Below are 24,882 nucleotides of genomic sequence, written 5' to 3'. Positions count from 1 at the left end.
TTCTTCTTCGCCTCCTCCGAAGAACAGCAGGAACTGAGATCCCTCGGAAGAACCGGAGATTTACTTGCCTTTTCCCCCCTTTCCGATCGCGGATCTCTCTCTCCTTTTTCCCCCTCTCCTCCTCCTCCCTTCTTTTCCTCCTCCTCCTCCTCCTCCTCTTCTTCCTCCTCCTCCTCCTCTTCCTCCTCCTCGGCGTTTCTTCTGCCTTCCCCGCGTGCATTGATCGGGCTGCGGTAGGCGGGCATGGATGAGCAGACCAGGATGTTGCAGACACTCGCCGGCGTGAACCTGGCCGGCCACTCGGTGCCGGGGGGCATGGCCTTGCCGCCTCCCCACGGCCACGACGCCGCCGACGCCGACGGCCGCAAGCAGGACATCGGAGACATCCTCCACCAGATCATGACCATCACGGACCAGAGCTTGGATGAGGCGCAGGCAAAGTTGGTCTCGTTCACACAACCTCCTTTTCCCCATCCCTGGAATGCGTGTGCGTGTGAATGTGCCCGGGTGGTTTTGTGGGGCTTGGGACCGCTGATCCTTGCAATTCGCCTAGGGGAGAAATTGCACGCGTGCACACATGCACACACCCAGCAAAAAACCCGAAACCAAAACCCTCCCATCATTATTATTATTATTATTATTAGCAGGGATCCCGGAGAGCTAGATCCATGTGCCAATGTTTGGGTGTTGTGGTTGGGTTTCTTCCTTTTTCTCCCTCCTAGTTTTATTTGGTCCCTTTCTTCAGATGCCCCCCCCCCACCAGTGAAAGAGAGGTGAAGGGTCCCCCCCCCCTCCATGCTCTTCCCAAAGCTTTGGATGTTCCTCTTTGGAAGAAGTGTCTGAACTTCCAGGTGCTGTCCGCACACCCAAAGCGGCCTTGGTCTCAGGGTGTTATTTGGTGGTTGTTTTAGAAAGATTGAAGAAACGTTGCTGGCGGGTTGAAGAAAGTGGGGAGAGACAGGACCCCCCCTCCCCCTCTCTTCTTCTCTCTCCCCCCCCCCTTTTCTGAAATAAAATGTATAAATCGCCGTAAATACAAAACAAAGCATGTAGTTGAACTCTGGAAGTCTCCTCTCCTTTCATAAATCAGCGTTGATGATGTAGCAGATTGGGGAGCTTTGACAAGCTGTGATTTATGCGCCCCAAGAAATGGCAGGAAATTTTCACAGGAGGGTCCTGCGTTTCAAAACAAAACAAAAGCATTTCCCCCATATCATCATCATCATCGTCATCAATATTATTATTATTCATATTATTTGAAAGAATGGAAACCCAAACTTCTCTTGGGCGTCCCTTCCTGGCTGCAAGTGGCAGGCAGGGCTGCCTGGGTCTTGTCACTCACTCTTCGCTTCACTGATGTGAAGGGGAAGAAGGCAGTTGACAAACTCTACCCCACTTCGAGATCTAGGCTGTACCTCTCAAGCAGCCTCACCTCTCTGCTGCATGGAGGTGCTCCGTCCATAGTGGGATCTTTCCTGCTCGTCCACCCCTTCAATCTTAGTCACTTCTAGCCACCTTTACTAGCAATTCCTTTCGGATGGATCAGATTGCAAAGGAATAAATTAAATAAATAAAAATGCAAAGGAGTCTAATTACAAATGACCCCCCTTTTTTTTTTAAAAAAAAGAAAGCTGCCATGTTATCAAATAGATTGTGCTAATATCTTTCTTTCTTTTTTACCGTGTGTTATCTTTTGTTTTGCAGAAAGCATGCACTGAACTGCCACAGAATGAAGCCGGCTTTGTTCAGTGTACTCTGTGAAATCAAAGAGAAAACAGGTAGGAGACACAAGTTACACAGCTTTGGAAATGAACCCTTTCTTTCTCTGTCCCCCCATCCCACCCCACCCCACCCCCAACCTCACCTCCACAACCCCCAATAGGTAAACAGTGCAATATACTTCTCTCAGTCAGCTCCTGGAAAGCTGTTTTGGGAACCGCAGCCATCTTTGATCATCGCCTCCTTCTGTGCTTCTGATCTTTGGGTTGGGAGGTAGGGGAGAATGTGATCAATCAAAGAGGATTTATATATATTTTTACAATTCATAATCTCGCCGCAGAATGAAATGTACACGAAAATGGAAGTGGGTCGCCATTCAGGGTGAATTTCCCCCCTCTGGCTGCAATTGGGGAGGGGGAGATTACAGCGAGGACCCGGCTTTCTTTCCCCTCCTTCTCTGCCTTGTTTAGAGTATCTGCTTCTTAAAGAAGCAATGCAAGAGACGGCAGAAGCCAATTACGGCCAGTGGCCTCTCTGTGCGGCAGACTTGGTTGGGCCACGCTTGTGTTTTGAGCTTGGTGGTTACTAGCATCTCTGTAACCTGAGGGGGTTCGGTCAATGGCTTTGAGCGCCCACATTTTGTAGGAAAATGGCCCATTCTTCAAAAATGCTCCATGCGAGTCTGTTGCAAATTTTGATAAAGCAGGAAATAACGCTTGCATGCACGCTGGTCGTTCTTTCTGCAGATACGTTCAGACAGGACACTTTGCTTCTGCAAATATGTCAGAAAGAAAGCACTTAAGCCGTGTCTCGGATCTTGCAGATCTAAGGCTAAGTGGGTCGTCGGCGTTGTGTTTTCGTATTGAGTGAAATGCACACGGCTCAAAACATTCTTCTCAACTATGGGGGCCATCTGATGTCAATATCACACCCAGTCAGAATTCAGCTGGCAAAGATTTCAGACCTTGAGGTTAAAAGCGCCCCTTCGGAAATCCGAGTTGTGACTAGCAGTGCTTAACGTCTGTCTGTATGGGACTTCTTGACTTCGAAGGGTTGTTGTTTGCGTTTGTCTTCTAGAACTTGTATTTGTTCACCTGCATGGTGCCCCAGAGGACTTGGAAGGGTTGACCTGTCTTGCAGAAGGTTTTCCATTTGGTTGCAGGATTATAACGGAAATGCTGGAATAAGGTGTGTGTGTGTAGATGTGTGCGTGATATATGTAGAGTGAAACCAAATACTTGCGTGTAGAAAGTACAGCGAAGCTTGTCTTAATTTTCTGCGTAGCAGTCCCTTTGAAAAAGATTCAACCATCTTGCCGGCAAGAAGTTGCTAAGCTGACTTTTTAAGGCGATGCCTTATGAGCGGATTTTAAACACCTTTCCATTCTCATAGTGCTCTGTGCCCATATTTAACTTCTGGGAAGGTTATTGGGACAGAGGGAAAAGAAGTCAACCGAGAGTAAACCATCCTTGACTGCATTCGACCTTTGAGGAGGAAAATCTAGGAAGTGTCCTGTGACGTTTCATGCAGTGAGAATGCTTGCCCTGTAACCCAATTCCATAATGTAGCTGTTTCTTTGATGCTTTAGTTACCCCTGAACTCTAAACGGTGCCTTCTGGTTGAAAGCAAACGCCAGATACCGAAAGCCCAGATGTGATAGTTCAGATGCGATGACCAAATCAATGCATTTCAACTTTTGGAGTGGAGCAGCAGGGAAACTCTAGTTCTTGGACCGTTGCGTAAACCCGCGAATGGCCAACCGCTTTCTGTCGGTTGGGGACCCTACTTCAGTTGTGGGACTTGTCATCTGAGAACTGAGCACTGACTGCATTGTGGATATGAAGATTGATTCTCTGTTGTGTGTTGCAATGCACTAGAAAAGGAGAACAGCTTCTCCCATACACACACATGCGCCTTGGACACCCACCCCTTTTTCCAGGGTTTGTTTATTTCTAAACTTTTTTTGGGGGGGGGGCTCTGAGCTTGATCGCCTTTGATTCCTGCAGCAGGCAGATTTCAAGTAAAAGTAGGCGTGGGTCCCTGTGATCTTTCCTTTGCGAGGGCAGCTTAACCCTTGCTAGCTGAAAGAAAGTGTAGTTGTCTGTATGTCAAAGGTGAGTCCAGAAGAGAGAGAGAGAGAGAGAAAGAGGGAGGGAGGGAGTCCTTTTCAGGGCCGAGGCCTTGCCGGCCCAGGGTGTTTGGCAGCACCGTGACTCCTTTTGGGAACAGGGAGGCTGACAAGTGACAAGGTTGTGTCTGATTTGGAAGACTTGGTGATGGTGGCCATGAGTTAAGATGATGTCTCATTTCCCTGCAAAAGAGTGGAGACTTCATAACAATGGTCAGACATGTCCATCTGGTCAGAAGCACAATCCTTACCAGCCCAAGACGCTTCAGGATTGATACGTTGAGTGATTGATGGGGGCAAAACCCATCTCCCCCCCCCCCCGAGTTTTTATAGGGTGACCCTCATTCAGGATCGCCCATCTGAGATGAAATGGCTGTGCACGCATTAGCAAGGGAAGCGTGAAAGCAAATTCTTGCATATCTTGTATTGCATTGTCTTACTCTGGAAGGAGGGAGGGGGGAATATTATTTCCGCTCCTCTTCCTAATGGCTTGATTAGTATTAGGAATGATCTCTTCCTTCTGATTTCTTGGGCAAGACCAAAATTTGTGTGTATATATATATAGCGTTCTCTTGTTGTTGTTTTTAAAATTCTCTCAGCTGTTTCTGTGCAAGTTCTAAACTTCCAAGCTAAAGACTTCGCGGGTGTGTGTGTGCGTGTGTGTTGCTTTTCAAGTGATGGAGTCCCTGCCCCCAGTCTTGCATGCCCCACTATGCTATTCTGTGAGTTGACCCCAGTAATTCCAAGGAGTTGCAACTGTCTCGTAACTCTTTTCTGTTATTTTCCCCCCCTCCACGAATAATATATATAAGAGGAATAATGAAAGAGAAGCATTTTCCTTCCTTTCTTTCTCATGGAGAAATTAAGCACTCTAATGTCCTCGACATATTTAAAGGGAAAAGTGGAGAAGCAAGGTTTTGAACTGGGGGAGAGGGAGGGACATGGGTACCCTAGCCTAAAACGATAATTTTAGATTTGTCCATTCAAGAAAACCCAATATTATGGCCATGGTGGTGTGTCTCAATGTGAAATACGCTCTCTTTACTTTTGTGGATAATTAGAGCTCTGTGCAGCCAGAGATGAGTTTGCCCACAAGACTGTGAACCATGTAATCTCTCTCTCTCTCTCTCTCTCTCTCTCTCTCTCTCTCTCTCTCTCTTTATATTTTCATTTGGAGTATTTCCTATCAAACAACTGAAGGTCTAAATATATATCTCCTCTAGGGTCCAGGAATATTCCATCCACAATAATTCGGCGTTGCTTTCCATTTGTAGCACTCGCTGCATTCAGAATAATTCATTTGTTGCTAATTTTATAGGGATGCTTTTTTTCTCTCCAAAAGACCCTGGAGTGTTTTTTTTTACTGTTGTTTCTGTTGAGGGCGGGGAATATAAAATACAACCCTAGATTTTCTTCCATTCCCTATACTGATATCTAGGTATTCCTAGAGGCAGCCCAAGGTATCTCAAAACATTGTCTGTTTCTTCTTAGTACAATCATAAAAACTTGGGAATCTTCTAGTAAAAAAACCCTGTTGTTTTGTAGTTTTCTTATTATTCTGTACTGTTTCTCTCTGAATGTGACTGGATATCTAAAGTTTTCTGTTTTGTGCATAACTGATACATTGTACCTTCCTAAACATATCTGCTTTTTTTCGCCTCCTAAATGGTTCAGCTGCCTTGTCAATGTTGTTTGGTCAGTTACTCCTTCTGGTTTTAAGGGGTTCCTCTTTTGATAACCTCTAACTTCTGGCTTGAGGCAGGTGTATTTGTATTAACCTGAAATGCGAGTACATTCATTTTGATGGTCTCTAAAACAAGTAACAGCCGTTTCCCGGCGGAGCGCTGTACGACTGAATTCTGAACTGGTATGTGAGCTGTATGATTTCTCACGTGTGACTACGCGTGTGCTTGTAGGGGCGAAAGAGTGAAATAGGTGTGTGCCTCCTTTAAGAGTCAAAGATGACAGCTGCCAACCAAACCCTAATTTAATGCCGCTGCAGCCCAAAATTGCATTCATTCCCTAGTAACTCCTAATGGCATACACAATGCCTTTCCGGATTTGTGGCCTTTGTGAGGCTTAGAAGCAGGGACTGACTTGGGAAGATCATAAAACTTAATGAACTTCGCGGCTGCTAGAGGTGGCCACAGAGAGAGAGAGAGAGAGAGAGAGAGAGAGAGGCCTGCTTGTTGGACAAACAAATTTTGAAACAGTGTCCCCCCCCCACCCCCGAAAAGTGACAGGAGAGAGAAAAGAAATTATTACTTAAAATGTCCAAAGTCTCCATTTGTGCACTTCAAGATCTCAAAAGCTTTTTCATTCCCCCGTCCAACGTAACCCCCACCCCTGTGTATGTGAAGCAAAGTTAAAGATGGAGTTAAATTTCTCTTGCTGTTCCCTGCATCTGCAGAAACCTTTGGGTTGCATTTCTGCTGTTGTGCCTCGCCATGCAATGCCATTCCACTGGTCATGTGGTGTGGCTGAACCCCATACGGTTGTCCAGGGACTAGCTCTTGAGGTCTCCTTACGTCCAGAAGGCTGGTTACCCAGACTAGTCAAAATAAGACCAATCCTAGAAAGACCTGAATGCTTCCCTTTTGCAGCAAGACCGTTGAAAATAACGAATAAGCCTCCACACCGTCTAAACGCTTTTAAACTAAACTCCCAAACCCTTTTCCTTTTGTGTCATGTCTTTTAGATTGTAAGCCTGTGGGCAGGGACTGTCAAGAAATACTTTTGTAAGCCGCCATGAGAGCCTTTTTTGGCTGAATGGCGGCATAAAAATCCTTAAATAAAAATAAAATAAATAAACAGAGTAAAGGAACTGCCTGTGTTAGGTTACTGTAAACTTTGCATATTTGCAAACTGGCCCAGATACCATTGGTTTATTTTTTTAGCAGCAGAGTAAGACTAGAACAATGCAAGTGAGAAAGGGACTTCTGGATAGAAATCTCCTTAAAAAATCATATGTTTAAAAAATCATATTGCAGGACGCTGTGTTTAACAGTAGACCGGACGTAGTGATATGCTGTCTAGCAGGTTTGAAAGAGATTTGTGCAGTTTTAAAAACCTTGACTGTATTCAAAGTAAGATTTCTATTTTTTTCCTCTTTCAAAACCTTTTTTGTTCACACTGACATGTTCTGTTAGAAGCTTAAAAAAAAGTATTGCAGTATGATTGGTGTTTCTCTCTCTCTCTCTCTCTCTCTCTCTTTCTCCTAGTCCAAATAGAATGAAAGAAATAATTCTATCTTTCACTTAACCCCTCTGCCCCCTCGAAAGAACAACAGCATGGCAGCCCAGATGCTATTCCTGTGCTGATTTTATACCATGTTTGAATATATTTTGCTCCCTGCCTTACTAACTCTCTCTATTGTCTAAGACCTTTTATTGGCTTTTCTCATCCTTTGTTTTAAAAAATAAAAAAATGAAGTATTATTAATCCATCGTCACAGCACTTTCAATACTTGATTGTAAAAGACCTGTTACTACCTAGCACGTTTGCCAGAGGACTTTGATTGTATTGAAGTCCCAAATAAGCATCAATTTGATTAGCAGGGATCTCTCTCTCTCTCGCTTTCTCTTTCTCTTTCTCTCTTTCTCTCTCTCTCTCTCTCTCCTCCCCCCACCCCAGGGCCATTTTCTTCCTCCCCTTGAACCTATAAGATATAATCATACCGGCTTGTCGATACTAACTCAGTCTCTGTGTTCCTTTTTCTCCCCTTCCTCCTCACTTTTTTTTTTTTTTGGAAAAAAAATAAAGGGAAGGTCTTAATTTGCTTCTTGACACTGAAATGGCCTTGCATATTTTAAAACATTTCCAACTGATTATGAGCTGTCGTCCGGTATATTCCATAGACGTTTGTTCTAGCTTGAACTTTCTCTCTCTCTCTCTCTCTTGCATCAAATTAAAAATAAATAAATAAAAATGAATTAACGTTACGGGTAGGTGTGTTCTCTTGACCCGCCTTTTGCTGTAGAGAATGTGATAGGTTTGTCAACTCCATTTCTCGAGGAGAAACGTCCATTTCCAGGCTGTGAGTATTCCATGACGCCTGTTCGACTGAAACAGCGAACGGCTCGAGAAACATCTCTCCGAACCTTCGTAATGACAAAATTTACCAGTGTTTCGAACTTCTGGACGCCTTGATTTTATACACCCCCTAATTGTAAGCGCGGGACATTTTGGCTACTTTTCGTCTGTCTGATGGCTCCTCAGCCTGTGTTGCATTTCAGGCCTCGGAGATGGGTGCTCGCTTATTATTATTATTATTATTATTATTATTATTATTATTATTATCTTTATTTGTATCCCACCTTTTGGCCAATGCTGGGCAATAAATAGGAATGACTTATATGTATCAACAACTTAACATAAATCTAGACTTTAGTTGTTTACTCCTCCTGTCTACCCCCTTCTGTATCACTGATTGAAAGAGATATTGATGTTGCGTTGCGTTGACAAAATGAAGATAACGTTTTGATGGAAGCCCTCCCCACACAATTATTTTTAAGGCCCTTCGCTTATCCAGGTGATCATCATGGTTTCGATGAAACAATTCTGTCTCCTTCTCCCCCCCCCCCACAATTTTTCTTTCTGAACCTCTAGCCTGACCTTTGGTCACATCTGTATTCCTCTGGTAGGCCATTTGTATCTCTTAGGTATGAATGGAGTAAATAACTTGCATCAATAGTTAATGTCAACAGTTTCAGTTCCTGTTGGTCCTTGCATTGTCCATGTTTGTCGCTGCTGTTGCTATTGCTGCAAAAAAAAAAAAGGGGAAAAAAAAGAGTGGTGGTGGAAGGGAGAAATAAGGTAAGGAGTGGTTCATCAACCAAATTGATAAATTACGCTTTTCATCTGGACATTACCGCGTTTCCACAGCGTTATTTCGACGGTCAGTTGCCTATGGAGGGAAATGAAGCATGGGGCTGAAATGCTCCGAATTTCTTATTTTCTTTCTCAAAAGATGCTACGGGTTTTCCGCTGGGGGAGGGGGAAACCGGGGAGGGGGGAGATTTAGAAATAAATAGTTTTGCAAATTTGGCATTCTGTCGTCAAAACTTCACCCTTATGGCTCAGCTCCTGGGAGTGGCTTAGGCTGTATATGGTATTTCTAGCTGCTGTGAGATACACATACACATTTTGCTATATAATTGAGGGGTCTCTTCTGCTCTCCGTAGCGATGTCAGGGGAGCAGAGCTCCTCCCTTGCTGCTGATGGGAGCATAGGTTCTGAGAGTGCAGTCCTCTGCTGCTGGAAATCAGGCATTGATTTCGGAGCAATTTAATCCCCTGCCTCTTGCAAGGTGTATTGCTAACCAGGTTTGATAAAGACCAGCAACGTTGCTGAACGGAGGCTCCGGTCTTTCCTTGCACCTGCAGCTGTACCTCAGTGGGTTTAAGCAGCTGTGTTTCCTCCCCTGCTGAATGAAAAAAACACACACACCACCATTAGCTGCAGACAAATATAACTCTGGCATAAAGGAGAAAAAAGGGGGAGTCTTTCAACCAGCAAATCAGTAAGGCGAGGGTCTTCGCAGGTCTCAATCTCTTGCCACGCTTTATATTATCTTCCAACCTGTATAGCTTACCTCTGCTGCTAAGCAGGTGGTTTCGCACACGTATGTGTTGGTGTGCGTGTGTGTGTGTGTGTGTGTGTGTGTGTGTGTGTGCGCCAAGCATCAGACAGGACTGAAATTGCTCATCCTTTCTTTCACTTGTAAAAAAATAAAATAAAACTTCCTTTAGCTCTACGTTTTGGCAGACATCAGGCAGCAAAATTCATCCGTCTCACGATCCTTCTTCCCATGCGATCTAAATTAAGATTCTGTATGGGGCCCTTACAGATGCTGGTAACTTTTGACAATTATCATTTTGTTTGGTGAACAGTAGTAAAACAGTGTGCGGTAAAAGTGTTTAGAGGGAGAGAGGATAAATAAATGGGACAGTTTTGCAATGCAAAGTGGTTTGGGGTGGGTTTTTTTGAGGATTGCTTGGCTCTTCCTTAACTGCTATTGTGAAGCCTAGAGCAGATTTTTTTCCCATTGCTAATGCCCTAGAAGTATTAATTCACTTTGATATGCTAATTAGAGGGCATTATGCAAGAAATGAGATTAAGTGGCAGCATGAAGCCATTTGCCTGTCAGTAAATTGAGAGCTTTAGCATCAGGAAGAGCTTTGTGCGTGTGTGAGTGTGTGTTTTCCTGAGTTTCTCTTGGTTTTGCATATAAATAAAATTGATTGAAAGGTCTAGAGAAGCTTCTAGAACATTGGTGGTTCTTCTCTTACCCCTCCTCCTTCCCCCCTTTTTTATGATTATTTAAACTTCATGTTAGAGACTTTCTCTGAATATTAATTGATCTAATGGGAGACAGTGAACGTGAAGAATTCCTTTGTGTTTCTCTCACTATTGGTTGAGAGAAAAGAAAGTATTTTGTATTTGTCTTCTTCTTCTTCTTCTTCTTCTTCTTCTTCTTCTTCTTCTTCTTCTTCTTCTTCTTCTTCTTCTTCCTCCTCCTCCTCCTCCTCCTCCTCCTTTGTCTTCCTCTCTTTCATACACACACAAACACCCCGAGATCTGTACCTTCTTGTTTTCAAGAGTGCCACTGAAACAAAGAAGGATAAAAGCAGGCTGACCCTATGGAAAGGAGGACCGGGCTCCTGTATCTTTAACAGTTGCATTGAAAAGGGAATTTCAGCAGGTGTCATTTGTATGCATGCAGCACCTGATGAAATCCCCTCTTCATCACAACAGTTAAAGCTGCAGGAGTATAGCTAGAGCGACCAGATACAAAAGAGGGCAGGGCTCCAGCAGCTTTAACTGTTGTGATGAAGAGGAGATTTCATCAGGTGCTGCATGCAGACAAATGTCCCCTGCTGAAATTCCCTTTTCTATGCAACTGTTAAAGGTACAGGAGCCCTGTCCGCCATTCCATACGTTCACCTTAATGAAAGTAGCGGCAGGTAAAAAGTAAATTAGGCCTGAACCTTTTTTACCTGCCCCATTCAGTCTCACGGGGAGGGGGAGAGGGTTTCCCCATGAATTGGTAAGGAATTTAGATGAATACTTCCTGTAGTTTAGGAAGGAGCTGTTACCTGGCCCATGCATTTTTATTTATCTGCCAGAAATGGAATGTGAAAGTGGAATGCAAACGCAGTGTTGAGGACTGACTTGGTGTTTTTTTAAAATAATCTGTTCAGAGCAAGGGAATTCCGAGTGCAAGTCTGCGTTCTAACCCTAGTTTATTATTATTATTATTATTATTATTATTATTATTATTATTATTATATTTATTTGTATCCCGCCTTTTGCCCAATGCTGGGCCTCAAGGCGGCCATACTTAGTTTGACTCTCTAAGCATGTTGATTAACACGTGTGAGGGTGTACAATATCATTTTGACGAGGCTCACATGGCAATGGGGCGGCCATCTTGACTTCCGCGGCCATCTATGGCTTAGTGTTTCGGGGAGAATTTTATTCTTTTGTTTCGGGGTTGTGCGGCATTTGGAATGTAGGTAGGCAAAGAAGCAATGAAGGAAAAAAGGCAAGGATGTGAATGAGCCCGTGGTGTCTTTTTTTTTTTTTAAAAAAAAAACACCAACCTTATTCATACATTTATGCGTTGCCCTTCAGCCCAAACATTGGGCCATGTGTTGAATGTGAGAACACACAATGTCTTGCTATTTTTCTGGGTCTGTTTAGTGTGTGAAGGTTCAACCCTTTGTGCATGTGTGCGTGTTACACCTTTAATACCCAGCCAATGAAAGTCTGCTGCCTCTCTAGAGGTCCGGGCCCGATTCAAAGTGCTGGTATTAGCATTTAAAGCCCTAAACGGCTTGGGGCCAGGCTATCTGAAGGAACGCCTCCTCCCATATGTACTTGCCCAGACCCTAAGGTCATCCTCAGGGGTCCTTCTCCGTGAGCCCCTGCCAAAGGAAGGGAGGCAGGTGGCTACCAAGAGCAGGGCCTTCTCTGCTGTGGCACCCCGGCTGTGGAATGAGCCCCCTAAGGAGGTTCGCCTGGCACCTACACTATATTACCCACATGTTTAGTTTTTAATTGGTTTTTAATGCTTTATGTGTGTATGTACTGTGTTTTAGAGTTTTAAATTTTGTATTCTTGTTTTTAGCTCAATTTTAGAATTTCTGTAAACCGCCCAGAGAGCCCTGGCTATGGGAGCGGTATAAAAATATAATAAATAAATAAATAAATAAATAAATATTCTTTTAGATGCCAGCTGAAGACCTTTTTATTCTCCCAGTATTTTAACAGTCTATAAATCAATTTTAATTTGCTGTTCTAAATGTGTAATTTAAATTTGTATTTTTGCATTGCTGCTGTTTTTTTTTAATCTTGGTTGTGCTTTTATATTGCATTTTATATTATGGTTTTATACTGTTGTTTTATACTTTGAATTGTCTTAATTTTGTGAACCGCTCAGAGAGCTTCGGCTATTGGGCGGTATAGAAATGCAATAAATAAATAAATAAATATAGAGAGTGCAGCCATAGCTCAGGTCCCAAGCTCTATCTCTAGATAGGCCAGAAAAAACCGCCTGCCTGCCGCTCTAGTCAGTGTTGACCATACTGGACTACCTCAGTCAGACTCAGTTGAAGGCAGTTTCCTGTGTTGCTATGTTCCTCGTTCAGAAGAAATATAGGTCTTCTGAAATCACCCTCCTCACTTTTGGAGATTTGTTCGTCCCATGAAAGTGTGTGTGTGTGTGTGTTCAGTTGCTTTTGGAAGCCTGTGGGCAAACTGTGTAGACACCTTTGAATGTATGGGGGGTTTCTTGAGGGGAGGGTTACCTCAGTTCTATGAGGTGATGGAGAATTTTGTTCTTTTCTTTTCGACCTTTAGAAAAAGCTGTGAATCTGGTCATAGCGAGGCTCTCTGTTGGTACTAGTGTTACGTGTGAGTTGTTGAGCCCTCTCATAACTTATAATTATGGATGCTGGAAAAATCTGAGAGGGACTAAAATGGGTTCAGATTCCTAAGAATCTGACCTGTGGAATCCGCAGAGTTCTAGCTGTATCACTTCCCCGAAATTTACGCAAATTCGTTCACAGGAAAATACGCAAATTTCTGCTGAGACATATGCCACGCCGGAAGATCTACGTGGGGAAAAGTCGAATGGGATGGGAGACAATCCGTGAAACGTTACACAGTAAGATAAATTCTGTAAATGGTTGCGAACGTTCCTACGGAATTATTTGCGTACTTTTCTGCATGATGGGGCAAGAAAATTGAATCCGTTTATGAATGGACGCTGGAACACTGCACAATCCATGAAACACTTGCAGGATGGATTTCACACAATCCCGACATCCCTACAGCCGAGTTTGGGCGACACTCTGCAACACCTGATCTCCCCGAACAGGGGTTGCATATTTGTATTCATAATAGTAGCCACATGCACCTGGCATGCGCCATAGCTCACCATGGGTTAAAAACCTACAATGATCTAGCTGTGTTGTGTAGCCCATCCCAGGTGGGGTGAGTTGTGCTGTGTGTGGGGAAAAGGGGACCCCCCAAAAATTTTGGGCAGAGTGACCATAAGCGAAGCTCTTCCTCTTGAGGAAGACATATACTGGATCAATCCTGTGTGTGTACAGGAGCCTTTTACATCCCAGAAAGCTTAGGATTTTACTCTGTTAAATGGCAACTGAGTATTTTATTTGAGCTGTAAATGGGGCCTCTAAGCTACAGATTAGGGAAATCAAAGGCTACTACTTCTGGTGCTGGTTCTATGATGGGCACAAGTTTGTCACAGTAAACCTTGGGGTGCCGGGTCTTTATGTAGGGTACAATGGTTTGATGAAGCCTTATTAATCAAAGCGATGTTGCTTTTTTTCTTTCTTTCTGGGCAGAAACATTTTTTGCTGTGTTTTAAATTAAACCATTTTGAATTTGGGTAAGAGTAAACTGTGACTAATGCCCACACAAATTATCCCCTTGTCAGAAGTAACTTTTGGTTTAGCAACTGTTCGTTTCTGAGCTATAATCTCTTTAACGAAAAAGGCTCAGAGAGGAATAATTCTTGTTTTATGATCTGCCTTGGCTGTATTCATGCAGGTTAGAGGGTCAATGCAATGAAGGGGAATCCTCAGGCATAAACAAAACGGTTGCCGGTCCTTGGAACTCCAAGGGACTTGAATTTGTCTCTGGGCTGAGAAGCTGGCCAAAGAAAGCCAATGTGGTGCAGTGGTTGGACTGGGAGTCGGGAGATTCGGTTTCTAGTCCCCACTCGGCCATGAAACTCAGATGTCCACGCCCCCCAGGGCAGTGATTGGCTAAATGGAAAAGTTTGAAAGTAGAGGCAGACGTAGCGCTAATGCTGAAACGGGGCACATGGTACATGATGCTACAATTTCTCGGCAGTAACAACGGAGATATATTTTGGGAGAAAGATAAAAAAAATAGCGACGAAAAACTGTGAAATGAAGTGCGTCATGTGGCCCGTAGAGTTATCATAACCCTTGCTTTACGTTGTATTATGTAAGTGTAGTTTCCCACATGCCGACACAAGATGGAATAAGGGTAGGTGAGAGCACATGCGGTGAAATCTTCTACCGCTTAGCAGTTGGTGACATAACCTAGGTTTTCCCCCCACCAGAAAAGAGGAGAAGAAAGTACTACTAGTGGAAAAGATAATTGTAGAAGAGAAGAATCATGTCTATTTGCCTGGTTATCTTAGACACCGTATTTCTGACTCCATTTATTAAAACAAGGAATAGTAGTGTGTGTGTGTGTGTGTGTTGGGGGGGATATTCCTTTTTTTAATCCATGGAGCCAGACATTCAGTGTCTTTGGATTATTTTGTGCAGTGATGCTATTTATATAGCTGCACACAATAACCCAACCATCTAGTAGTTTGTTGTGGCTGCTAGTAGCAGTAGTAGGAGCGGCAGTATTAATAATGAAGGGGTGTAAAAATCCAAGTGCCCCATAGTCATTGGCACTTAAATGACCTGACACCTGGTTTCTTGCTGAAGTCTGGAAGCCGATTTTTCTACCTACCTGCATAGCTTCTAATTTTTGTGGCAAATAAATAAAACTGTGCTCCTTCTAATAATAGGCTGTGCACCACCCTCCCACTCCAGGGGAGAGGTGGGGGGTGGATTTTCCCACCGTAGGGTGAGCTGTGCTCCACTTCACTTTAACTGATTTATGTACTTCACTCTGACTCCAGTGTGTTTATCCTTTCCCACTTCCCGCCTGATAGCTTCAGACTGTCTTCTTCTTCTCCTTCTCCTTGTCCTCTTCCTCCTCTTCCTCCTTCCTTCTTCTCTTTCTTTCTTTCTTTCTTTCTTTCTTTCTTTCTTTCTTTCTCTCCTCCTCCTCCTCCTCCTGGTATCTGCCATGTTTACCCAGTTAAACATTTGCTTTTGTGTATTTCTTTTTTAAAAAATTGGAACATTTCTCAGGGAGGGGGGGCGGCAGCGGCTTTGTGATCACCACAAAGATCACCACTTCCTGGCAGAGGAAGAACCAATTACCCCTGATTCCGAGCAGAAACTTGAACGGCTGTTCAAAAAGGGACAAGTGTGGATCCTCAGTGGGCTTTTCCACCCAAGATATGCATGCCGCCTTCCGTTTTCAGTGTTTGAAGCACTTGACTTGCTTTCTCCATACTCTTCATAATCGTTCTACCCACCACATAAAGTTGGCTGGATACCTGTAACAAGGTCTTCTCGGTGGTGGCATCAAATCTGATGAATATTTTCCTGGAGGAGCTCTTTTGGAGCCCTGTTGTTTTTATACTGTTGTTTTTATGTTTCTGATGATTTTTAAATTTTGTATACTTTTTCAATGTTTACTGTTTTTAACTTTTGTAAACAGCCCAGAGAGCTTCGGCTATGGGGTGGTATATAAATGTAATAAATAAATAAATAAAATTATTTTTCTTTTAGTGTTCAGATGCTTTTCTTTTTTATATAAATATAACAGCATGTCCTTTGGTTTATGAGTTTGATGGCATCGTGCTGGCATCGGCTTTTAATCCACCACATTGGCTTTGGTTTATTTATTTATTTATTACATTTTTATACCGCCCAATAGCCAAAGCTCTCTGGGCGGTTCACAAAAATTAAAAATTAATTATTTGGTTGTAACTGTTGCTCTTTAAAATTTCTTTGTTTTGGTGCATGTGTGTTGTGTCGAGTTTTAATTTTGCTAGCTACTTAGTAAACAGCATAGTAAAAATAATCTGATCTAGCAATTCTGTAAGAGAATCCAGTATTATCTCATGTATTGCCGAGAGCGTATGGTTTGCCTAAGGTCACCTCATGGTATAATCCTATACATAAAACAAAAGCAGTCATGTTGGCCATAAGGAGAAAAAAAATCCAAAATCCATATAGTCGAATACAGTTATCAGGCTAACACGAAGATGACAATAATAATAATAATAATAAAAAAGCGCACACTTTTGTGATCTCCAGATTTCGTCATTGGACAAGATGTTACAAATCAGGCTCTAATAATAATAATAACAACAGCATAATAATAATAAGAAGAAAGATTTTTTTTACAAATTATTTATTTATTAAACTCTATTTAACAAAGTGGTTAAAAAGGTTAAAAATATATATAAAAACATACAGATCCGACAGCGTTTCTAATAAATACACAAACACGATTTCTGTAGATGCCGAACCGAGCTTGTTCCCTTCAATTTATTGTGGTCAGAGGAAAATTTGTTAAACCAGAGTTGGATGCCACATCTGTACCATTGATGTAATCCAGAAAAGGAGACCATATTTCATTGAATGGGTCATAGCTAAGTTGGCCCGATGAGACTCTGCGGTGGTAGGTTAATTTTTCAGAGCAAGCTATATCCCACACTTTCCCTTTCCATCCAGTGAGTGTAGGGCCCTTCGGATCCTTTCGGCGATTGAACATTGAATGAAGATGGAACTTGGTTCTCTGAGGGTTCATCTCCTCCAACAACTAGATAAAATGACCCAATTTGGCTTCTATTGACACCCCTTTCTCCCCCCTTTTACCTAGCACAGTATTGAAGTTTATCTCCGGCATTGTTAATATAAAGACTGCCCAGTTGATCTCTACTTTGGTTTTTCACCAACTAAGGAATGTGTCTAGTTTGCACTGAATGGAGACAGTTTTTAGTTAAGAGCAAGGTTTTATATTCTCAAAAATGGAGGCTGTACAGTTAGTTGTCTGCTGCTGCCTCCTTCCCAGGGGGTCATGGGAGACACTGAAATCTGAAACGAACAACACTTCACCTTGCAGAACCCAATTTGAATGTCCGCAGTTCCCTTCTCTTCTATATCGCCTTAAGGCTGATCGTGTAGACATCCTGACCACAGCATCTGGGCCGTCTCCGCTAACCTGCTGTAACTTATTTATTTAATTAATTAAAGGATTTACAGCCCACTCTTCAGCAGCCTTTAGGTAACATCTTGCTGATGAAGAGATCTGGAGATCTTGGAAGCTTGCACATTTTCGGGTGATCTTTGAGTTGGCCTGATAAAGGTAGCGCACCCTATAGATTTTGGAATCGTGACTCCAAAGCAAATTCCACTGAATTCCATGGGACTTGCTCCCAGGTAAGCGCCGCTGTCGTTGCGATGAAAATGGGACCGAGGTCTTTTGGTCTTGCTCTCTGATCCCCCACATCGCCCCTCTTCTCAAACAAGTCTCCCAAGATCGTAGGCCAATTCTCAACTTGACTTCGAGGATGTATTTATTACCGCTTTCGAACAAATTATACAAACATGAAAAGTTGTGGAAATGATTGTGTGCTAGGTAAGGTGATTCATTACAGGAGCAGTTGGCTTTACGGCGCTTTATGCCAGGGTTTTCCCTCAAAAATTATAGCACAGTCTTCCTGTCACTATAAAAGCGAGTGATACAGTCCATAATAACATGCAGAGGTGGTATTTTTAGGATTTCACTTGTTATTCAAATGGAGTGGGAGCTGTCCGTCCCTCTCCACGGTGTCTCTATCCTTTGTTGACTTCAGGTATTTAAAAGAGACAGGGGGGCGGAGGCAGAGATAAACACCTTGTACTAAAAGTGAACTCGAAATATTGAGGGGGTGTTATTTCCCACTCTGCTTTCTTGCCAGGTTTCAGGGAGGGGGCAGAAAAGGGCAACTCAAATGGTCCAGGGGCTGGAGCATCTGCCCTAAGGAGGGAAGGTTACAACAGCTGGGATTGTTCAGCCTGGGAAAAAAAGGAGGCTTATAGAGACATGACAGAGGCGTACAAAATGATGCACGGTGTGGAGAATGTTTATAGGGAGACGTTTTTCTCCCTCTCTCAAAATATTCGAACCCAATGGGGTCCTCCCATGAAGCTGATCGGTGGGAGATTCAGGACGGATCAAAGGAAGGACTTCTTCACATAGTTGAACTATGGAATTCGCTACCCCAAGATGTTAGTGATGGCCACCCATTTGGATGGCTTTAAAAGGGGGTTGGATAAATTCCTGGAGGAGAAGGCTATCCATGCCTTCAGTGAATGTGGAGGAATACATGTTCTGGGTAGACGAATAGGGAGAGAGGCGAATGGATGCAAGGAACGCAACCAGAGAGCAGGTGTACATTCGACAGATGGTGGCTGTGTCCCATGTACTCTGTCAAGCTCTGGAGAAGTTGTTGTTCTCATTGTGGGAAACACGGCTTGGACTGGGAGCGGAGGAAGTCGAGAGTAGAGTCTGAGGAAGTAGCGAATCTCTGGACTTTGGACTCTTTGATTTGCTGTTAGCAACCCAGTCAGAAGTCAGGATAGACACCTTTCCGGCAGGCCTATCCAATTCCAGGCCTATCCTGGAATTTTAGGATGTTTTTAGGATTGTTTTAGGATGTTGGGTTTTTTTTAGGAAGTTTTTACAATGTATACTATGTTTTAAATCAGTATTTTATACTTGCTGTTGTTTCCTGCCTCAATCAGGATGGAGAGGTGGGTAAGAAATAAAATTATTATTATTATTATTATTATTATTATTATTATTATTATTATTATTTCAAATGGATATGTCCATTTTGAACCTCTCTATTATTATTATTATTATTATTATTTATTTATTTATATAGCACCATCAGTGTACATGGTGCTGTACAGAGTAAAACAATAAAATAGCAAGACCCTGCCGCATAGGCTTACATTCTAATAGAATCATAATAACACAATAAGAAGGGGAAGAGAATGCACCAAACAGGCCCAGGGGAGAGTAAAACTAACAGTATAAAAGTCAGATCAAAATCAAGTTCTAAAAGCTTTAGAAAAAAGAAAAGTTTTTAGCTGAGCTTTAAAAACTGCGATTGAACTTGTAGTTCTCAAATGTTCTGGAAGAGCGTTCCAGGCGTAAGGGGCAGCCGAAGAAAATGGACGAAGCCGAGCAAGGGAAGTAGAGGCCCTTGGGCAGGTGAGAAACATGGCATCAGAGGAGCGAAGAGCACGAGCAGGGCAATAGTGTGAGATGTGAGAGGAAAGATAGGAAGGAGCTAGACTGTGAAAAGCTTTGTAGGTCCACAGGAGAAGTTTATATTGGATTCTGAGGTGAATTGGAAGCCGATGAAGAGATTTCAGAAGTGGAGTAGTAACTTACTAGCACTCGTAAGTGCTTTCTGGGCCAGACACAGGCCTGGAGGCTGTATGTTACTGTGTTTATACAGACATTTTGGTCTAGGCTTGAGGGACTTGTTCTGAGAAGCTAGGCTGGGTCTTTGGCCTTGTGCTGGGGTGAATTTCACCCTCCGTTAGCAGAAGTGAATTTGCTGTGAATTAGTCCTTCCTGGCTTGCCACTTGTTAGGTCCCTGACGTGTTATCGATAAGTTCCTTGGGAACTTATTGACTTGTTGGTTCTTGACCTTTTGACTGTGGCTAAGTATAGGAATTGAATGTCTGAAAATTAAATGATAGGCTGTATATACATAAATTCTTGGGTGTCAGTGTATTACATGGACTAATTTCAGTTTACTTGAATTTATGGCACTTAGTGTTCAATAAAGGAAATATTTCTTCCTTTCAGTATACAGAGAGTCTAATAATATTGTAGTTGCTAGCACTAAGCAAATCAATTTCCTTTTACGGGCTGATTATCATAACAGCTGCTGTTTAATCACTCTGATTGTTAGGTAACTTTTCAATTGTCTCTTAACATTTTGGGGGAGAAGTAGTCAGTGCTGCCGGCCATCTCTCGTGGTGCAGTGGTGGCCACATTTCAACCAGGTGTGGGTCTGCTTGGCTTGTTGGTGTGGTAGTACTAAACTCTAAGCATCACCTTTTTTTTTTTAAAAAAAGCTGTATTTTGACCCCCTTCACCCTAATTATGCTAGTGTTGCTCACCTCAGTCTTTCAACCCCATATTTTATTTATTTATTTATTTATTTATTGCATTTCTATACCGCCTAGGGTGACCATATTTTGGAAACCAAAAAGGAGGACAACATGGTCGCCATGTTAAAATTATTTTTTAAAAATAATTTTAAAACCTCAAACTTTAAAAAAAATCCTAAAACTCAATGGTTCGACAGATCTGTTTCAAACTTGGCATAGCTAAAGTCCTTGTTAAGAGCAATCATGGTGCCAAGTTTCAACTCTTTTTCTTTAAAAATAACTTTTTTTAAAAAAGAATTAAATCCTCAAATTTTAAAAATTTCCTAAAAATCAATGGATGAACAGATCTGTTTCAAATTTGGTATGACCAAAGCCCTTCCTAAGAGCTACCGTTGTGCCAGGTTTCATGTCTTTATCTTAAAAAATGACAGTTATAAGCATTTTTGTTCATTCCCATTAGAGCTGCTCTTTGGAAATAAATCCGGATTTCCCCTCCCCCTCCTGGATTTTTCATCAAAAACCCGGGCAAACCCGGGCAGATCCGGTCATATGGTCACCCTAATACCACCCAATAGCTGAAGCTCTCTGGGCGGTTAAAACTTAACAAGAAAAAGCATTCCATAATGATAACTGACGTTCATTTATAGGTCCAAGTTTACAGAATTGTAAGGGTGGATTCTGAAGAAGCGTGTGTGTGTTTTTGTACACACTCGCATTGAATCCATCTCTCAACATTAGGGGTTTAAGGCTTTAATGCCCTTAATTTCCTGAGGCTAAGTTACCTCAAGAACCTAAAATTGGTTTCTGAGGCCCTGCTTTCTGGCTTTATTAGGGTCGGGGACTTCTTGACGGTGGCACCGTGGCTGTGGAATGCCGTCTTTAAGGACATCTGACAGGCTCACTCTCTTCCTGCATTTAGATGTGTTGGATTTTTTAATATCTCAGCAGGCTGTTCACCTTCCCCAGTGCTCTTGATTTTTTAGTTGTACTGTTTTGAGAGAGAGAGAGAGATTCGTATATTAAAATAACAAAATACATTTATCGTTGGGTTTTTGTACACCGTTTTGGTCACGTTTGTAGAATGTGGATCAGAAATAAGATGGGAAGAGTTTCTAGCCATTTTGGCAAAGCTGTCGAAAGAACTGGGAATTTCTCTGAATTTTATGGACTGTGGCTATTTCAGTGCACTCTAGTAGACTCACTATTTTAAAACCATTAAATGGACTCTGGATGCTTAGAAATGATACAACTGAGCTTTGATACTAATTTAAATCAATGTATATTATTATTATTGATGATGATGATGATGATGATGATGATAATAATGGGACTTGGTGTAATGGCTTTGGAGAGACATGAGTTACAATCCTCAGCCGTGGCAATGTTCAGTCCAAAGTTGTCCCGGGCTGACTCTTTCCTTGAAGGAGGGCAGGAAAAAACACACGTTTCTGTTAGATTGCAGGAAGCAACCCCAACACAGATTTACTGCAAAAGTTACGCAGGTCTTGTTCTAATAGTTGCTCGGATGAGAGACCACCCAGGAGCTGCATGGACGCTGCTCTAATAAAATTGCCTGTTCTAGTATATGGTAGTATAAAGGACACTAGAGTGGTTGGTTGTATGTCCTGCAGAGGGATGGAGAGGTCAAAGGTCAAGATGGCAGATCTATGAAGGAGTACAATGGTTTTGAGAGAAGTCACAGGGAAGCAGAGAGCAAGAAAAGAGAGACAATGGTGGCCCACGAGGTGCCATCTGGAAGCGGATTTTGTGGCTGGGAGCTGTAGAATCATAGAATCATAGAATAGTAGAGTTGGAAGGGGCCTAGAAGGCCATCGAGTCCAACCCCCTCCTCATTGCAGGAATCCACCTTAAAGCATCCCTGACAGATGGTTGTCCAGCTGCCTCTTGAAGGCCTCTAGTGTGGGAGAGCCCACAACCTCCCTAGGTAACTGGTTCCATTGTCGTACTGCTCTAACAGTCAGGAAGTTTTTCCTGATGTCCAGCTGGAATCTGGCTTCCTTTAACTTGAGCCCGTTATTCCGTGTCCTGCACTCTGGGAGGATCGAGAAGAGATCCTGGCCCTCCTCTGTGTGACCACCTTTTGGGTGCTTGATAGGCAGAGAGCCAGGGAGAAAGTTGGCCATAGAATCATAGAATAGTAGAGTTGGAAGGGGCCTACAAGGCCATCGAGTCCAACCCCCTGCTCACTGCAGGAATCCACCCTAAAGCATCCCTGACCGACGGCTGTCCAGCTGCCTCTTGAAGGCCTCTAGTGTGGGAGAGCCCACAACCTCCCTAGGTAACTGGTTCCATTGTCGTACTGCTCTAACAGTCAGGAAGTTTTGTGTAAGCAGGGCAGGCTGTACCATTTCGGACCTAGATCAGCGTTCCTTGACCTGGTGCCCTCCAGAAGTTTTGGACGTCAGCTCCCATCTGCCCCAGCTGACATGGCCAGGAATGCTGGGAATTGTAGTCCAAAACATGGCACCAAGTTGAGGAAGGATGGTTTAGACAGTTTAATCAGGACACCCCCACACCTGTGAGCTATCTGTATAGAGAGAGGGTTTTAATTCTTCTTTGAAATAGCTGAAAGGAATTTGTTGTTGTGCTGAGTCGTCTTCTCAGCGCCTCATGCGCCGATAAGCTTGTGGTCAGAGCGAATGTAAATATTTGCAAAGATTCTCTTCTCCCCCTCCTGTATTCTACAGCCAAGCGGCCCCCCCTCCCCAACCTCCCTCCCCAAAAAAGCCCTGTTCTAAATGCCTTGGCAAACGTAAGCCCAGGAACAGAAGAAGACCATTTTCAAAGGGAAACAATTGACTTTAGCTGCTTTGTTGTTTAAAGTGGCCCCCAGTGAACTGACTGCAAGGGCTAGATAGAGCGGAGCGGAATGGCATGGCCGCCCGCTGGCTGGGCCGGCAGCCTGGCGGGTGTTGCGGCGTGCACTTCCTCTTTGTGGTGCCGGAGAATTGGAGGAGGCGAGACATTTATCATCTCTTTTCCCCCTCTTTTGCGCTCGGGGTGGGGGAAGTTGTCAGCGAAAGAAAAAGAACTGTAATCGCACATTTACATATGCTTCTAATTGTTGATTTGGGGATTTTCTATGGATATGGCTCTGCAAAACAGATGCTGTTGAAGGGGGGCAAAAAAGGGGTCTCTCTCTCTCTCTCTCTCTCTCTCTCTTTAATTTTTCTCCCTTTTCTTCTTTTCCCCCCTTCGCTTCGCTTCGTGTTTTTTTTTTTGGTGGGCAATGAATAAAGTGTTTTTGTGGCCTCCTCATCCGTAGCTGGGAGCGGTTTGTGGACCGCGTCTGCAAACGCGCCTCATAATTGTTTTTCACACATAAGTTATGCAAATGAGCTTTTATGGCAACTGGCATAACAATTAGCATCCTCCAGCAATATTTTAGCAGGTTAATTGCAAAATTTCTAAATTGTACATCTGACTTGTTAATTAGGCATGACAGAGGTGGTAAAACAGTTATCTTCAGGCGGTGGCAGCCAGGAACTGCTTGAAATGCAAAGAGCAAGGATTGATTGGATTTGAGGGTTAAAATTGTGGGAGCGCGGCTGTTGTCAAGTGGCGCTGAAGCCGCCCTGCTCCGCCATCCGCACTTGCCTCGGAGCGAGAGCTGCCGTGTCCCCGCGTACCTTGCCATGTGAAAACCTGCCTTATTTAACTCTCCAACTTGCGAAACCGCTGGGATGCAGAGCGCCTGCCTGCCTGTCACTGCAAGAAGCCGGAGCCGTGATTTCCGTTTTTCTTTCTTCTTCTTTTTTTTACAAACGCCGGCAAAAAATGAGCTGCTCATGTGGGGCGATCCAAACCCCCCAACTAGAGATTCTAGCGTTGGCCATACATCTAATTGCAAGAGCTGCTTCCTTGCCTTTCAGCGCAGCGTTAATTATGCTTTGCAAGGTGTATTTATCTTTGCACATTTTCCTTGAACACTTATTTTCTTTGGTCTGGTGTATGCCTTTGTATAATATTATGCTTATATATATATATACTTGGATGACATAGGCAGTGATCCCTTATTGGCCATTCAGAATAACATTATAAAATTATAATGTAAGACTTGCTTGCACTGCCGAGAAAGTGTTCAAATCCTACTTTTATGACACCAGTGACCGCTATTTTCAAAGAACGTAGACCGTTTTTGGCTCTTATGAATATTTACACAATTTCCCACCACTAGGAAGACCTTCCAAGTGGACCCTGCCATGTGACTCCAGGGTGGAAACGCCATTGAGTTTTTGATCTCTAAAGAAAAATCCAGGTTTGGGAGAGCGAATGAGAAAACATGGCTTGAAAATAAGCCAGTGTCTTTTGCTGGTGGGTGGAGGAAGGAAGAAACTTAGGAATGTCAACCACGCAGCCAACAAACGGTTGTGTCTTGTAGTTTCAATGAAGTTGATCAAATTTTACTGCCTATACAATACCTGGGAGCGCAAGGAATATGCGTCAAATTAAGTATGTGTGAAATGTGATGTCCCCTTTTGCCTGTTCACACATGCCCTTGATTTAGCAGCTTGGCAGTTAATATTGGGATGTTTGAGTACCCCCCCTGCCCCCCCCCAGCACTCTGTTCCTCCTCTCCTCCTTTCATTTGAAAAGTAAACGTTCCTGCATGCATAACTGTTCTAATATTTTACATTTTTTTCTCATGACATGCTTATACGGAGTAAGTGCCATTTATGATGTGTTGTCATCAATAATTTTGT

General features: G+C 43.1%; 1 protein-coding gene across 2 annotated transcripts in view; it reads left to right on the top strand.

Moving 5' to 3' along the window:
- The first annotated feature begins 243 nt into the window (after nt 1-243).
- The window catches only part of PBX3 (PBX homeobox 3), a 226,918-nt gene continuing 202,279 nt past the window's right edge, over nt 244-24,882 (top strand). For both annotated transcript variants that reach the window (XM_063144550.1, XM_063144551.1), the window contains exons 1-2: nt 244-440; nt 1,705-1,778. In XM_063144550.1, the coding sequence (XP_063000620.1) occupies nt 244-440; nt 1,705-1,778 (271 nt within the window). The remainder of the gene's footprint in view (nt 441-1,704; nt 1,779-24,882) is intronic.

This window comes from Elgaria multicarinata, chromosome 19 (assembly GCF_023053635.1).
Source record: "Elgaria multicarinata webbii isolate HBS135686 ecotype San Diego chromosome 19, rElgMul1.1.pri, whole genome shotgun sequence".
NCBI lineage: Eukaryota > Metazoa > Chordata > Lepidosauria > Squamata > Anguidae > Elgaria > Elgaria multicarinata.
The sequence above is the reverse complement of the archived record's forward strand: the minus strand, read 5'-3'. Positions and strand labels throughout refer to the sequence as shown.